General features: G+C 34.9%; 3 protein-coding genes across 3 annotated transcripts; 2 read left to right on the forward strand and 1 right to left on the reverse strand.

Annotated features, from left to right (window-relative positions):
* Positions 1-82: 82 nt before the first annotated feature.
* On the forward strand, positions 83-6,597 carry LOC128386237 (myosin-IIIb-like; the record flags this gene model as incomplete). Its single annotated transcript, XM_053345242.1, is given in 13 exon segments — positions 83-207; positions 564-654; positions 746-1,027; positions 1,112-1,503; positions 1,807-2,017; positions 2,543-2,880; positions 2,953-3,337; positions 3,437-4,163; positions 4,166-4,525; positions 4,603-5,191; positions 5,316-5,372; positions 5,498-5,649; positions 5,738-6,597. Coding segments are annotated over 13 exon segments (4,182 nt in total), but the record flags the coding sequence as incomplete, so codon positions are not given.
* Positions 6,598-8,059: 1,462 nt separating this feature from the next.
* Positions 8,060-9,211, reverse strand: LOC128386239 (ATM interactor-like). Its single transcript, XM_053345245.1, has 2 exons — positions 8,969-9,211; positions 8,060-8,832 (listed from the first exon to the last, which is right to left on the reverse strand). The coding sequence occupies exons 1-2, from the start codon at positions 9,059-9,061 to the stop codon at positions 8,062-8,064; spliced, it is 864 nt and encodes a 287-aa protein (XP_053201220.1). The 5' UTR covers positions 9,062-9,211; the 3' UTR covers positions 8,060-8,061.
* Positions 9,212-9,323: 112 nt separating this feature from the next.
* Positions 9,324-11,816, forward strand: LOC128386238 (bridge-like lipid transfer protein family member 1). Its single transcript, XM_053345244.1, is given in 3 exon segments — positions 9,324-11,250; positions 11,253-11,508; positions 11,581-11,816. Coding segments are annotated over 3 exon segments (2,370 nt in total). The 5' UTR covers positions 9,324-9,338; the 3' UTR covers positions 11,783-11,816.
* Positions 11,817-16,743: the final 4,927 nt, after the last annotated feature.

Raw genomic sequence — 16,743 nt, forward strand, 5'->3', positions numbered from 1 at the left:
ACCCTGAAGCCAAAATAACAACCTGTATTATCAGATCTTTTTCACCCTTCCACTCCTCTCTCTCTCTCTCTCTCTCTCTCTCTTACACATCCACCATCACCTCCACCTCCTCCTCCTCATTGATTATCATGTTATAGTCACCAAGTTTCACTCTGTTTCCCCTCTCCAAATACAACCAACCGGACAAGTATTTCTGTTGAATGAAAGGTTAGTCAACAATGAAACTGTTGTGTGAATACAGTGAAAGGTTATTCAAGGTACCTCAGAATAATTGAGAATTTAAATTCCTCATCCACACCCAACTAATCTTACACAGTCTACTGTCCTTTAACCTGATACGCTTTCATGATTACAACATTATCCTCATCATCATCATCTTTTTATTGTTGCTCATTTGAAAAATAATTTCATCGTTAACAATTTACATCTCATTTTACATAATACGTTTTCCATTGAATAATATGCTTTCTACCTTCTTATACCTCAACAATTAAGACTAATATTTCACAATAACAATTATCATTTGACACTAATTGTTATCTATTATTGTTAATTATTTACAGATGCCTTATCAAAGACTATGAACAACGACCTCAAATTTGTGAGCTTTTACTTCACCCTTTTATTAAGCAAGTTGATTGTAAACATGATGAGGTAAGAATAATGATTAACATGAACCAATTTAGGCAAAAAAAAAGAGATTCTAATTATTATTATTTTACTTTTCTTTTTCTGAACAATTAAGTTGGCAATGGAATTGAAAAACTTAATGTTGAAAGTTCGTGGCTGTGGTTATCCTAAACGTATCCCTGAGGTTACAACTAAACATGGTAAATTAAAGGTTGACCGTCGATCTGAACCACTGGCCATTGTCCACGATGATCTTGCCTCATTGGAAAATTTAAACCAAGAAATTGTAATAAATCACCTGTTCGAAAGGTTCAAAGAAGGTCAAATATATACCTACATTGGTGATATACTTGTAGCCGTAAATCCGTTCCGACCATTGGGAATTTATGATGAAAAGGTAATAATTTCAATAGCTCAAAGAGAAAATCAAATCAAATCAAAACTAATTACCTTTTTTTTTATATTCTGCAATTTTCTTTAGCATTCATTAATGTATCGTAATAAGGCCAAGAACGAGAATCCACCTCATGTCTATGCATTAGCCGATTCTGCTTATCATCAAATGTTACATCATCGTCGTAATCAGTGTATTGTTATTTCAGGTGAAAGTGGAGCGGGTAAAACGGAATCAGCAAACTTTTTATTGAAACATTTAGTGTTTCTGGGTAAAGCACTTAATCGTAACCTTGAAGATAAAATTCTTGAAATTAACCGAATCATGGAAGCATTTGGAAATGCAAAGACAGGAATCAATGACAATTCAAGTCGATTTGGTAAATTTTTAGATGTTACATTTACCAAAACTGGTAAAGTTACCGGTGCCAAATTATATGTTTACCTGTTGGAACGATCAAGAGTAGTTTGGCAACAGAAGTAAGTTCCAACACAATTTAACCACTTTTTCCTGTTGAAGAGTCAAAAAAAAAGTTCTAACACTCAATCAACTCACATTATCATCATCATCATCATCACCATCATTATCATCAGCACCCTAACCATCAACCCTTTTATTTTGTTGTTGTTGTTGTTTCAAGACAATTACACATAACCTTTTTCTGAACAATTATCTCTCAATCATGGTTGATCATTTTCTGTTTACACCATAACCAAGTAACAAATAATTGGGTAATTTTTTGATAATGTTATTATTATTTTTTCTCTTCCCTCTCATCACAGTGGTGAACGTAATTATCATATTTTTTATTATATGTACGATGGTTTAGCTGAAGAGGGTCGAATCAGTGATTACTTTCTTCATGTTCACACCGATTGTCGATCTCATCGTTTCCTTGGTGGTAATCAACATGATCCCGAAAGTATAGTAAAAAATGTGACCGCATTTCGAGCGGTCAAACAAAGTTTTCAACTTCTTGGATTTCGTTCAAAGGTAAAATTTTATATTTTATCGTATAATCAAACTAGGGAGCAACAATTTACATGTTTAATTTAATTGGAATTGTTTTATATGAGTTAAGGTGAGAGAAACGATAGCTAAATTAGATGGAGAAATAATCATTAGGCTTATGATATAATCACAGTAGAAACGGTAAACTGGGATTTGGATGGTTAATCATGGTTAGAGAGTGAGTTAACTACAATTGATAATCATGGTTAAATTATTATCATCTTCTTCACCAATGCTTATTACCCTTTTCTTACATAACCAGAATTATTATCATTATCATTACTGATTAAGTAACAAAAAGTTACTTGTTTTTTTGAGGGAAAACACAAAAAGTTTGATTGTAATTCAAAGTGATTAAACTTTGATAACCAGAAGCAATTATCTTGTTTTTCATGGTGATTTTCATGAAATATTATATTTTTTTTCTTTTTTCTTTTTTCTTCCTTTTTATTATTATTATTATTATTCTTTACTATTATTATTATGGTTTCCATGGTGTGGATTCAGGACACTGATTCAATTATTGCCATTTTAGCGGCCATACTTCACTTGGGTGACATTAGATTTGAAGAAGCTGAAGAGACTCACAATTCAAATAAATGTAAATTGACCAATCCAAGTATCATTCCAATTGTGGGTCAGCTTTTACGTATTGATGCCAACAGCCTGGTGGCCGCTTTAACCCGTAACACTGTTGTTACTCGTGGTGAGAGTATAATTAAAAACCATTCCGTTCAAGAGGCTGAAACAACTAGAGATGCCATGGCCAAAGCGATTTATGGTCGACTTTTTGATTGGATAGTTAATCAAATTAATCGTCTTCTTGCACCAGGCCGAATGGTCTAGTAAGTACTACAATTAACTTATTATTGAGTTAATTTTACACCATTTGTTAATTGTTCCTCTTGTTAACATAGTGGTGAACCTTTGGCTGTCGGTTTATTGGACATTTTTGGATTCGAAAACTTTAGAACCAATTCTTTTGAACAACTTTGTATTAACATCGCCAATGAGCAAATGCAATATTATTTCAATCAACACATTTTCCGTTGGGAGCAACAAGAATATATTTCAGAAGGAATCAACGTTGAACTTATTGAATTCAACGATAATAAGCCCGTTTTGGACATGTTTCTTGGTCGTCCTCTTGGAATGCTGGTTCTACTTGATGAAGAGACACATTTTCCGAATGCTACTGATGCCTCGTTAATCGAGAAATTTCATTCCAATATAAAAAGTTCCTTCTACTTGAAACCTAAGTCAAATGCACTACAATTTACTGTCATGCATTACGCTGGAAAGGTAATTATATCGTTTTCGTATCTGTGTGTGACCTTGGCCTTTTTTATCGTAGAGAATCAGAAATTGTTTATTAATTGTTTAACTTTTTCTGTTTATCAGGTAACTTATGAGGCAAGAAATTTCTTGGAAAAAAATCGTAATTATGTGCCACTAGAGGTTATTCAATTACTCCGCCAATCGTCTGTGCCTATTGTTAAGGCTCTATTTGCCTTTCCGTTAACCAAAACAGGTCACCTTTACATTGGAGCTGAACCCGATTCGGGTTCATCGATTGATGCTCCAACCAAATTGGATGGAGTTACTAGTCCAGTAACTCCAATTGGTTTAGGTAAAAATGGTTTCGATCATGATAGAAATGGTTTGGTTAGTCAAACACGAACCCAACAAACTGTGGCCACTTATTTCCGTTTCTCATTAATGGATTTACTTCATAAACTGACCAATGGTGCTCCTCATTTTGTCCGTTGTATTAAACCAAACGATTCAAAACTTGCGATGACTTTGAGCCATGAGAAAATCGCCGAGCAATTGGCCTACACTGGAATTATGGAGACAATTAAAATTCGTCAGATGGGCTTTTCTCATCGAATACCATTCGCTGAGTTTCTTCGTCGATATAGTTTTATTGTTTTCTCTTTTGAGGAAAAAGTGGTCGCCGATCGGGAAACTTGTCGTTTACTATTGATTCGTTTAGGTCTTGATGGTTGGGCACTTGGAAAAACAAAAGTTTTTCTCAAATATTATCATATTGAATACTTATCTCGTGTCTATGATGAAGTTATCCAAAAAATTATCAGAGTACAAGCTTTCGCCCGTCGTTGGTTAGCTAAAAACGAGCGGAAAAGGAGCGATGGAATGTCGCCCGATCCATATTGATAATGCAAAAATATGCTCGCGGTTGGTTAGCACGTAAACGTATGATGGAAGCCAAAACAAGTCCCCGAACTCAATATGATTACAACGGTGATTACTCAAAAAGAGAGGACACTTCATCTGTTAGTCCAACATCAACACCGAACCAAGCGAAACGAGCTCGACCTCATGAAGTTCAAAATATGATGATAATCTCTTCCTCATCTTCCTCAGTCTCATCATCTTCACCCTTAGTTTACCAACAACAGCAACAAAGAAATGGACGTTGTCCATATTGGCAATCGCCCGAAAAAGCGGCCATTTTAATCCAGAAATGTAAGACTACTGTGACCTTATTATGAGAAAAATATACTTATAATTTTTTTTCTGATTTTTCCTTCTCATCCTTTTAGGTGTAAGAGGTTATTTAACGAGGAAAAAGGTGAAACCTCATCTAGATGAACATCGTCGAGTTATTCCTGCACCGATTGTCCCTCCTCATCAACGACAAGTATTTGAAGTTGGTCGTCACCATGGTCATCATCTTCATCTTCATCATCAACAGCAACATTTATATTACCAGCAACAGAAACAATTGTTACAACAACAACAACAATTAGCTGGAAAGGGAAATCATTTTGTTGCCGATCGGATGAAAATGTATCAAGCATCCCCTGGATTAAATAATAATAATAAGCAAAATATCAACAACAACAATAATAACAATTACAATAGTAATCAAATCTGGTCTAGAGATCAAAATATTAATAATCAAATCCACTCTTCCCGCCCTCAGTGTCTCAATTTTAACAATCGAGTCAATGATAAATCATCATCCCCACCCAAACAACAACAACAACAGTACAACAACAATGACAAGTGTTCACCTGTCCATCATCATTTAATTCATCAATTTCAATCTAAACAACAATCAACTGATCATAATGATCAATATCCATCTCATTTCCTTATGGCAACATCTAAACTAGGAATTGATTATAAGTAAGTTTATCGATTGATTGTTGATAGAACAAAAAAAAAGTTTAAATAATCAAATGAAAATATTAATTTTCTTTCCTTTATTCATTGCAATGCTTACCAATAACAATTAACTAACAATTTAAAGTGTACCCTACACTTTGGATGATCCTTGGGATGCACCATTAAGAAATCTTGAGAGAAAGTAAATCAATCAAAACTAATTGTCTTTCCTCACCCATGATTTAGATTTAGATTTTAAATTGGATCTTTGATTTTTTTCGTATTAACAATTAACTAATTTTTTTTCCGCTTCTCGTTTATTTTCAGTTTCCATCAGCCACAGGCTCAGGTAATCTCAGTGGGTAAATATTTAAGTGAAGATTACATGTTACAATCAAGGTTGGAAAATCATGAAAAAGAAAATTTAATTTCCAGTAAATGGTGGGATTTAGTTAAACAAACAACCGGTGATGTATTGGGTAATTAGTTGATTAATTCAATTTAATTTATGACAATCAAATGTTTCTAATGCTAAAATGTTTCCTTTTGTTTGTTTCATATACACAGGAGGAGAGAGTAAAGTTAATGGTCATAATCGTAATAAATTGTCCAAATCAAATGCTATTTGTAGTCCTGGTGAAACAACACCAACGGCCGATAACAGGATGGGCTTGAGTCCGTCTAAAGATCACTCGATCAGTTGTTCGCCATCTTCATCGGCAGCGGTTTCATCGGATAAAATGAGACCTGGAAATGGTAAGAAAGTTTTGGTCGAGGTGGAAAGTTGGTTCCAGCGATGTGGCGGTGGTCAACCTTATAACATATCACCAGAAACGGGGTCAGCATCAGATCAAGGTCCATATCAATTTCGTAAAATACTCAAACCCGCATCAACGGGAACCAATAAAAGCGATGGAAGTATGAGAAAAGCTTCAGTATCAGAGGAATTTCCATTCGATTTTCGAAAACTTCTCCGTCGAACTGAACACGCTCCGACCGATACATTAAAGCGATGTAAAGGAATCATGTCCCCACAATAGAAATCGAATTATTAATCAGAACCTTAATTAATCTAATTAGCATTTAGAACTATCAATGAGTTGATATTTCTCTTTCTTTTCATTTACTCAACAATAACCAAAGCGAAAAAAGTCCAAAGGAAATTGTATTTTATTGATATTCCAATCAAAAAGAATCAATTAGTTAATTATTTATAAATATTTTCTTTCAAATTGTGTCACCAAAATGTCACCTTTAACTTGATTTCATTCACAATCAACTTCAAAGTTCAAGTTCACCATTAATTAGACACCAAGACCACTCAACCACCTACAATTTAATTGTTATTGTTTATAAATCAATCAATAGTTAATTAATGTTTCACTTACCCTGTAAATTATAATTATTAAATAGTTTGACAAGTGTAATGATTAGTTGATTGTTTCTTGTTTTCTTCCGTTTCATTGCAATTAAAAAATTTCTTTATCTCTTCTAGTCTTACAAATGGATTTAATTTCGATAACAATTAAGAATTAATAATATTTATGAGAAATGAATAAAATGTTCTAGTTTTTGTTTTTTTTTTATTAATGTATTTACTTAATCATTTTTTGTTTCTTCGAGTGTAAAGTTTTCAATTTACAATGAAAAGTTAGACCCAGAGATCAGTCAATGAAATAAAATCAATTACAATAATTTCAATATATTGTCTCGGGAACAATAATTATTGGATGTTATTTTGTTTCTTGATATTTTTGTCACAAATGTTTTTTGTTTGATGGATTTTATTAGTAATTAAAATAGAGGAAGCGGTTGGAAGAGAGGAGGACAAGGAGGATGGAAGGTGGAAGATTAGTAAGATGATGAGTGAATGTAAAGAGAAAGAGAGAGAGAGAAAGGAGAAGAGAGAGAGATAGTTTCTTAGTTCAAGGGATCCCACCAGGGGAGTCTCAGAGGGTTAGTTTGCACCTCACCCCGTCTATTTTAGCCGACGTACTCGATCGGCTTTATATAGATTTACGGGCTTGTGGGAAGGGATAAAGGGTCAAGGGTTATTCGTAGGAGCCTAGTCCTACGTTAGAGGTTCTCTTGCCCGATGTAGGATCAAAGCACTGGTACTCGCCCTTGTCAGGAGTCAAATGTGGAGTCGCAAAGTTGGCAAGACCAATGATAAGGCTTGCCCTCGGGGCTAACCACTGGACTAAAGCAGGGAGAGGGAGAGAGAGAGAGAGAGTTGAAGTCAACAGTTATCAAAGTTAATTGATGATTACATTTGATGATTTACAGAACATAAGTTGATTTTCCTGTGACATCGAGGGGAATATGTGAAAAATTTTGTAACTCCAGAGTTGAATCATTTTGACTTCTTTTGGGATAACAATTACAATTGCTAGTATTTTTTGTAGGTGAGAGAAAGTAAAAGGTAGCATAAGAGAGAGAGAGAGAGAGATGCATAATTATTTAGATGTGTATCCGTGATCTTTTCACGAGTATTTCACTTTATCGATATTATTATTGTTGTGTTGTAGTGGATTTTGATATTGTTATAATGAATGCACGGTGAACACATCGATGGTTATATTGTTTTTCTTGCTTATTAGATGAGATAAAGAGGAAGAGATGAGATGAGAAGGAGCCAAAGAATAACTTTTCTGTGTTTTCACTCATCACCAAATTAATAAATTGGTGAATTGAACTTTTCTCATTAACATCTTGATTGTTGTTGCATTAATGATGCCTTAGGATGTTATTTCAATTGTAAAACAGGAGTTTTGCTTTAGTGTAAATATTATAAATTGTTGATTGAGTTTTGGGTTTTGTATGTGTAAGAAATGACAGAATCATATTAAGCCGAGGGTAAAAGCTTCCGAAACAGGAGAGAAAAGAAAGTTTTAACAATCAGAAGTTGACCAAAGGTGAGCTCGAGGTGGAGCAAAATGATGTAAACCGTGTTTCAAATGTTCAACATCGGACTGTCCACTAGTATCTCTCATATAACCCGAATTTGGATCCATCATTTGCGGTAAATTTGCATACAGTTCTGCTATATTGATCCTTTGATTTAATTGATGATAATCAACTGTTGGTGGTGCAATTGGATTTTGAAATGGAGGCTTGGGAAGATGTTGAGGAGGATGATGGTGGTGAGCCCGATTAGGATTGGGTTGTTGTAACTGTTTGGGTGCTTGATGAGGAGATTGATGATGATGATGATGATGGTGTCGCGAGGATGAGCTTGAAGAGGACGAAGAAGACGAAGTAGTTGACTGATGGTGATGTCGAGATGATGATGAGCTTGAGGTTTGGTTGTTATGGCTGCTATTGTTTCCAGTTGTCTGAGCGGTTGGCATCATAACGGGAAGAATCATCACTTGTGTATCTTTACTACTTCCACCACTGTGACTGTTGTTGGTACTACTGCTTGATTTATCTTCCTTTTTACTTTTCGTTTTACGACGACGAGCTTCATCAGGTAAAACATGAGAGTGCCGAGTACAGTGGGTAATCAGAGACAATCTTTCTTTGTAAAATTTGTCACATGTTAGGCACTTCCAGATTAGACCACAGGTTTTAAGGTGATACTTTAACTGCCAATCGATAGCGTAGCTTTTGTCACAATTGAAGCATTTGTACTTTCGCTCAGAGTGACAGTTGAGGAAATGCTGTCGAGTTTAATTATGTTCCAATGTTAGAACATCGATGTTCAATAAATAAAGACAATATAAATAGAAGAGAAATAATATTGATTAAAGGTGAGAGAATAGAACAAAAAAAAAGAAAAAGGTTTAACCACCTTACCTGATCAATGGACATTTTGCGCTTAAAGTGTTTACCCTTTTGCTCTGAAAAAGAACAGCCCTCCACCGGGCAATGGTACTTTTTCTCACTCATAACCAAAAGTAAATTAAAATTGGTTAATTGTTGTTGTCTATTTTTTCAATTCCAAGGGACTGAGATGATAAAAAAAATGAAAACAAATAATTTCATTTAACAAAAAAAAGCAAAATAAAGGTAATGAAGGAGAAGAGGCGTGTCAGCTAATTCTCGTTCAGTTTGATGATCGGCTGAGGCTTTGACCTTCCGCTTAAGCCCAAGCAAAGAGCGAAAAGAAGCTGAATGAATGGTTTCATTGAATGGCGAGAGATGGCGTTGGTTAGGCTTCGTTTAAATGAAATATTTGTCGACGGAAACTTTGGCTTTCCCAAAAGCCTGGTATCGAAAGGCCATTTGGAAGCGTATGTTCTTGGGTGACCAAGGAATCTCTGGTCATTCAATTTTCTCTGATCAAGATTACAATTTATCTTCATCTTCATCTTCCTCGCCATCAACATCAAGTTCATCAACGAGTATTAATGAATCAGGTTTACCAACTTCGTCCATCAAAACCTCAGGTCATTTTAATAAATCTCCAAATAGTCGAGGTAGAGATTCATTATGGTTAAATATTCAAGATACTGATGTTCATCGTTCTCAACATGCAAGTTCATCCCATCGCATTAAACACTCTCACTTGCACTCATCAGTCTCATCGGAAGGTACAAATCAACAACAACGACAGATCATGAATGCACCTTGGAAAACTTTGATTCTTTTCGGTGTTAACCTTTGTAAACTTAATGTTCACATGAACATGGCCAATGTTATGGGTAATACTAGTTGGTTGACTCGAGGTTTCCGTTCAGAGGGAAGAGTGTCGATCGACTCAAATGGTCATAAAAGTGTCAATGTTAGTCTGGGTTTGGATGGTTCCTCCTTGGATGCCAAGGGTGGTATTATCGGTGGTATTTTTGAAATTTCCCAAATTCAAACGAAAGTAAATATTAAGGAAAATTATGGCAAAGAACCAGATCATATGATCACATTGAAATTAGATGCACTTGAGAAGCGTCTTGATTATATGGGAACATCAATCTTAATGTTGCGAATGTCTGATCTTGATTTAACACTTCGAGATGAATGGAGGATCGATGCTGGTGCCAACAGTGGTTCTAATCACCCAACCAAACGACCTGCTTGTATTTTTATCCATTGTAATCTGGCCTGGGATCAATTACAATTGTTAATGTCCAAATCAACGACTCCTGATATTATGAAGATCATCGCTAAGCTTGAAGAGTTTTTCAGTCAACAATTTCACAATTCGAAAAGGGTTTTTTCCTCTTCCGGTGTTACCTCTTCCTCTTCAACTAATAGGAATTCATTCAAGAAGGATAAAAGTACCAGAGGATCGGGCATAGTTAAACCCTCTACACCAACATCAACATCCAGTGGTTCGGGTTTAGTTGATTCTGGTTCACCGAGTAATGAGATTTATCGTCATCATCGTCATTGGCAGAAAGTTTTGCGTCTTGTATCGGGTGCATCTCTATCCACCCTTTGTAATCCTCTGCCCACCAAGGGAACTATTCTTGGTGGTACCTTTGAACTTATTGGGAACAATATTTCATTGGCCTGTTTTTATGGAATCAATTTCCGTTCCAAGTCATGGGGACTTTTCTCCATGTTGAAACCATCAATTTCCTTTGCATCGGAAGCTCAAGATGTGGTCAACAATGAGACAGGTTCATCGGACACTCATATAATTCAAAATTTTACCTTCTCTCTTGGTCGCCGCGATCGTCGTCGAGATGTTGATGAGGCCACTTTTTCGGTTGATTGTTTTCACGCTCAACATTCCAACATGGCCACTGTTTGTAAAATTTCACGAACCGTTATGTTCCCACCGCAATTTAAATCTCTCCATGAATGGTTTCAGTACACTTTCGCTGGCTCAGAATTAGATCAAATTAATCGGTTCCCAGTTATTGAATTTGAACGATCTGGTGATGGTTTTGGTTCCGCTGCTTCAGCTGCATCAGGGGAATTTCATTCTCGACGATTCTCCGTTAACCCGAAAAGTAATGAATGTCATCACTCTAAGGAGGTCATTTTCGCTCTGCCCAGTTTCCAAATGGATCTGAAAACTGAACATCTTCAAGGTATCAGGCCACCATTGGCAATAGATCCAAAGCCAAAGGTTGATTGTACTTTTGTCACCGATTTTGATGACCACATTTTCGTCGCCGTTGATGCAGAGGCTTACTTTTCCTCCACGAATTGATTACCAGCTATTTCAAAGAGAAACAGATTTACTTTACTCGAAGCTCAACTGGAGCACAGTTAATCGATAAACCTGAACAATTGATGGACAATAAGTCCAATTTATCCTCCAACGACAATAAAGATACACCAATGTCATCTGAAGCCTCTGCTGGATCTTCATCAGCACAATCAATTATTTACGAACGAGATTTTCGTGACTTTCAATGTCAAACTTGGCATTTGGAGCCAACAGTTAGGTAAGTGATTTAATCAAACTTTTCGATTGTTACATAATATTTAAACTATTATATCTCTCGATTTACTCTTAGGCTAATTACATGGGCCGGTAAAAACCTCGAACCATATGGAGTTGATTATATCCTTCAAAGACTCGGTTTTGCCCAAGCTCGAACCACAATCCCGAAATGGATACAACGAGGAGCAATGGACCCACTTGATAAAGTCCTTTCGGCAATAATGTTCAGGGTCATCTCGGCATCTAAAAATGAATCATTGCCAAGCTCAAGATGATGACCAATCAATCCAATGACCAGATAACAACTATCCAAAATAAAATCTTTTCACTCTCTTTCTCTCTCTAGTCTCTTTTCCTATTGATTTTCATCAACGAAATTTTCATCCAACTTTTGATTACCTTTCGTTGGGCTTATTGGTTTTGCCGTTACTTTTAAATGAAACTATCTCTACAAACTGATTGCCGTGAATATTATCTTTCAGTGTTCAGACAATTGACCGACGCATGGATAAACACCGAAACTGCTCACAAACACCGAGAAACAATCAGTTAATCATCTAACGAGAAAGAGATCTAAAACTATTTCATCCTTGTAAACTATTCTAATTATTTCGTATTTCAATTGCCCCTCTTTTAATCATGTTTATATGCCCATAAAGTTGTAAATAGACTGAGATGTAAAATGGAACAATTAATGTAAAAAAATCAATGGATTCAAACTCAAGAAAAAGTATAAAAAATGATTAATTGTAATAGAAAAATCGTTTTAATGTTAATGAAATGAAATTATTGAAATTAAACAAATCGAAAATTGAACCAACTAGTAGTATTAAATTTTCATTGTTCATTGGTTATGGTTCGTATTTAATTGTATCAATTTTGTAACACCTAATTATTTCCCATTTCATTTTTATAGATAAGATTCTTAACTTTTGAATATCAATCTAAGCCGTTGTATCCCAGACAAACAAGGGTTTGTATAGTAAGTTGATTGTCGATCAACTGAAATTTGAAGTAAAATTCGATTGCCATTCGAATGTATTAGGGTGTTCGATAAGGCGATATCCTAACCATGTTAAAACAAGTTAGAAAGTTTTATTGAAAGTAATCGCCTTTGGCGGCAATACATCTCAAACATCTTAAACATTGTTCACTGAACTCTTTTCTTTGTTTTTTTGAGCTGAATTCAAACTATGAGGGACATTACCTGGGGTCAACTTTTTCATTCCTAAAAGGTCAGTAACAACATGATGCATGGTTGAAACTGCTACACTAGATCCTGAGGCAAGTTCACGAATAGAGATTTTTGGTAAGATGAGCGTTATTGTTTAAAATAGTGATTATTTAGTTGAAAACGTGCTCTAAATAACATTTTTTCTCACCTCAACATAACGTTAAAGTGAAAAAGGGAAACAATAAGGTGAATTGTGCCTTATTTAGTCTTCGATTCGACTTTAGAAGTGTCGCATTTGTGGCTTATTATTCACCCTAACCATTTTAAAGTAAGAAGCGTATGGTGAAGATTTCCACCCCAATGTTATTATTTTTATTTGCGAGTTTTTCCTCCCAAAAACCTATTAATTTTGATTATCATTGACAAGAGAGGAGAAGTAAATGTATGTATCTTTACTCCTCCTCTCTCCAGGGAAATTAATTTCTTTATGACTTTTCCATTTCTACATTAAGCAGGAAAACTAAATTACTTTTAGGAGGGAGAGAAAGCATTAGGAAAGGTGGACATTATAAATGACCATCTCTCTAGGGAAAAGCAGGAAAAGTTTAAGATCGCATCCAATTAACTTTGGGGCCCTAAGAAAGAGGCTCTTTCTTTCTCTTTGTTTGGGGGGGTCAAACCTCTTTCTTTTGCTCTGTCTTTTCTCTTTCGCATTGGGCCGAATTGGCTATAAAAGAGAAAGAGGGAAAGACAGAGGATTGCGAAGTCAGTTACAGTTCAACATTGTCACCATCAACATCAACACTTAGTTGTTTTTCTTTCTCTCTCTGTGCTACGCTTCTCTTAAGAAGTTTTAGTTTTAAGAAGTTTTATTTTAAATATTTGGTGTTCACCACCATCACCTCCAATCTCGTGTCCCCCCAGTTTCGCTGTTACCACCATACTTGTGTTCCCCAGAACCTTCTTTGCTGCTAAGCCGCCGCTCAGCTCCCTCTCAGACTGACCCGTAACAGGACCATCTTCAAGGTAAGCCTTAGGCTTTTGAGTATTCTTGTTTTTCCTTTTCCTTTTTGGTACCAATTGATCCTTCACCTTATTCATAACCTTTGCATGCTTGTACTTGTACCATTGATCCATTACCTTAAGTTAACCTGGTCGACTTAGTCTTAGACTTTCACCTTCGATCCTTTATCTTGACCATAACCGTTTATCAACTCTTTATCTATTACCATCCGAACCTTTACCATTATTGACACCTTCATTGGAAATTTATTTGCTTCTTAACCATATTAGCATACCTTTTCCTTTTTATTCATAATCATATCTCATCATAACTAGTAACCTTAACCTACGATCCTTCGCCATAAGAATAGCTTTTGAACTTAAATATTGTACTTCTCATACCCAGTCGTAACCTTTATTACGCTAAACTTCCGCCTCAAGGATAACAGTTTCATCGAGACAACATTTATCTTGAGAGTATTTTCTTTTCACGGTACTTTACCATCCTTTTTAACTATTATTACTCGCCAATTAATTGCACCGATTATAACTCTGTATTGACCATCACTATACTAGACATAATAAAGCTTTTCATCGAAGGTCAAGAGTTTTACGAATCATTATCGTTACTAGAATTATCGAAATCTTTTGCTAAGGTCAACGCAAGTACCATTACACCTATAAACAGCTTTAGGTTCAAGGCGAAATGAACTGTATCGAATTGATCATGAGTCGCACTCATACTTTGGTCTATTAACCCTATTTATCATGTAATGTCCATAGAGAAAGAAAATGTCTATAAAAATTTTTCGCCAAGTGTGAATTGATTAATTTTCGATGTAAATATCAGTCTTAATACTACCTATGATAATCTCTAATGATCATGAGTCGCACTCATACTTTGGTCTATTAACCCTATTTATCATGTAATGTCCATAGAGAAAATGTCTATAAAAATTTTTCGCCAAGTGTGAATTGATTAATTTTCGGTGTAAATATCAGTCCTAATACTACCTATGATAATCTCTAATGATCATGAGTCGCACTCATACTTTGGTCTATTAACCCTATTTATCATGTAATGTCCATAGAGAAAGAAAATGTCTATAAAAATTTTTCGCCAAGTGTGAATTGATTAATTTTCGATGTAAATATCAGTCCTAATACTACCTATGATAATCTCTAATGATCATGAGTCGCACTCATACTTTGGTCTATTAACCCTATTTATCATGTAATGTCCATAGAGAAAGAAAATGTCTATAAAAATTTTTCGCCAAGTGTGAATTGATTAATTTTCGATGTAAATATCAGTCCTAATACTACCTATGATAATCTCTAATGATCATGAGTCGCACTCATACTTTGGTCTATTAACCCTATTTATCATGTAATGTCCATAGAGAAAGAAAATGTCTATAAAAATTTTTCGCCAAGTGTGAATTGATTAATTTTCGATGTAAATATCAGTCCTAATACTACCTATGATAATCGCTAATGATCATGAGTCGCACTCATACTTTGGTCTATTAATTTATCATGTACTTACAGGGTCTGATGCAATTTGCTTTCTGTAAAAAGTTATTTAAAGTAATCGATTTTGTTTTAGCAAAATACCAACGTTGCTTTGTGATATTATTATTTTTGGACTTCATGACCAAGCTTAAAAAATTTTCTAGTTTTCAAAAAGTTCTTCAAATGACCTTCAAATGCGTTCTTTCACGAATAATCTTTATGACCTTGACCTTGAAATATGACAATCGAGTATCGGCCAAACTCGCTCGGACGAAATATTGACCCTATCGGTCAAGTAGTTTTTGAGAAATCGTGAAAAGAAAACCAACAAAGTAGCTGAATTGCCATGTTCATCTAGAATTTCCATAATGAATTACGAAGAGTTGGTACCAGTCCAGATAGGACTTAATAAGATTAAACGGATTGAAAGCTCAAACTGATTCAACAAAAAAAGAAAAACTAGTCAAAAGCTGAAACATAATTCAACAATGATTTAGTTGAAGAATCTCAACAAAAAAGTGAAATCATCACAAGACGAGGCGAAAAAATGCTTTTCTTACCAAAAAATAGTCAATTGTCTTTGAAGCACTTGGTCACACACGTCTAGCGGGCACAACGTTGTTGATTTGTAAGGTGACTGTGTATAAAAATAAAATGAGACCATATTAGATCATCTGAAGCAGCTTCATGAGGAAAAGATCACTTATTAACTTACTTTTGAATTATTATACGATGAGAACTTGAAAATACTGGACTCACTGGACTATTGTTCCGTTGAAAAAAAACTGATGTGACACGAAATAAGCTCACTACCAAGTGTTGTTAATTAAACGTAAATGTGACTCAATTGTTCAGAATTCGAAATGACTCTGATTTATATTGCCTTTTCCATTACACCCTATCATTTGTTTCCCCTCTTATCCTCTTGTAGATTATCTAAACCATCGTATTCAATTAATTATTACCTCCTCATAGCATTGTTGACTATCTTAACCTTTGTATTCAATATTATCAATCCTCTCAACGTTTTGTTGGAAACGGAAATGAATAGACGGTCATGAACATTCTAGAACTTTCTGAAAGGAGTCTAGCCCTTGGACCGAGCGCACTGATTAGAGCTGTTAATGATATCATATTGCAAATAAAAGAGTCATCATTTGTAATAATTTAAAAATCAACCCATTCAAATTTTTTATTTGATTGTTTATAATCAGAAAAATCTTCATTTTTTACATCAGCAAATGGCTTTCTTTTGTTTATATTAACGTCTACAAGCGCATTTGCAAGTGGAAAGTGGTTAATCTGTTCAGGATGTAAATAATAACATTTGTGTTCAATTATATTGAGATATACAGATATTGGTTCACTCCGGACTGATCTCAAATTATATTCAAAAAGACATTCATTTGAGAAAAAAATACCTTCTTTTAAATTTTTTCTTTGTTTGAATACACAACTATCGTGACCAATGTCGTTGACCAATTGATAAATTTTCTTATGTTTTTCCCTCAACCAAAGCTCAATTAAACATCTGAATCCAGAATT

The sequence above is a fragment of the Panonychus citri genome, unplaced genomic scaffold, assembly GCF_014898815.1.
Source record: "Panonychus citri isolate SS breed McGregor unplaced genomic scaffold, ASM1489881v1 Contig00066, whole genome shotgun sequence".
Lineage (NCBI taxonomy): Eukaryota > Metazoa > Arthropoda > Arachnida > Trombidiformes > Tetranychidae > Panonychus > Panonychus citri.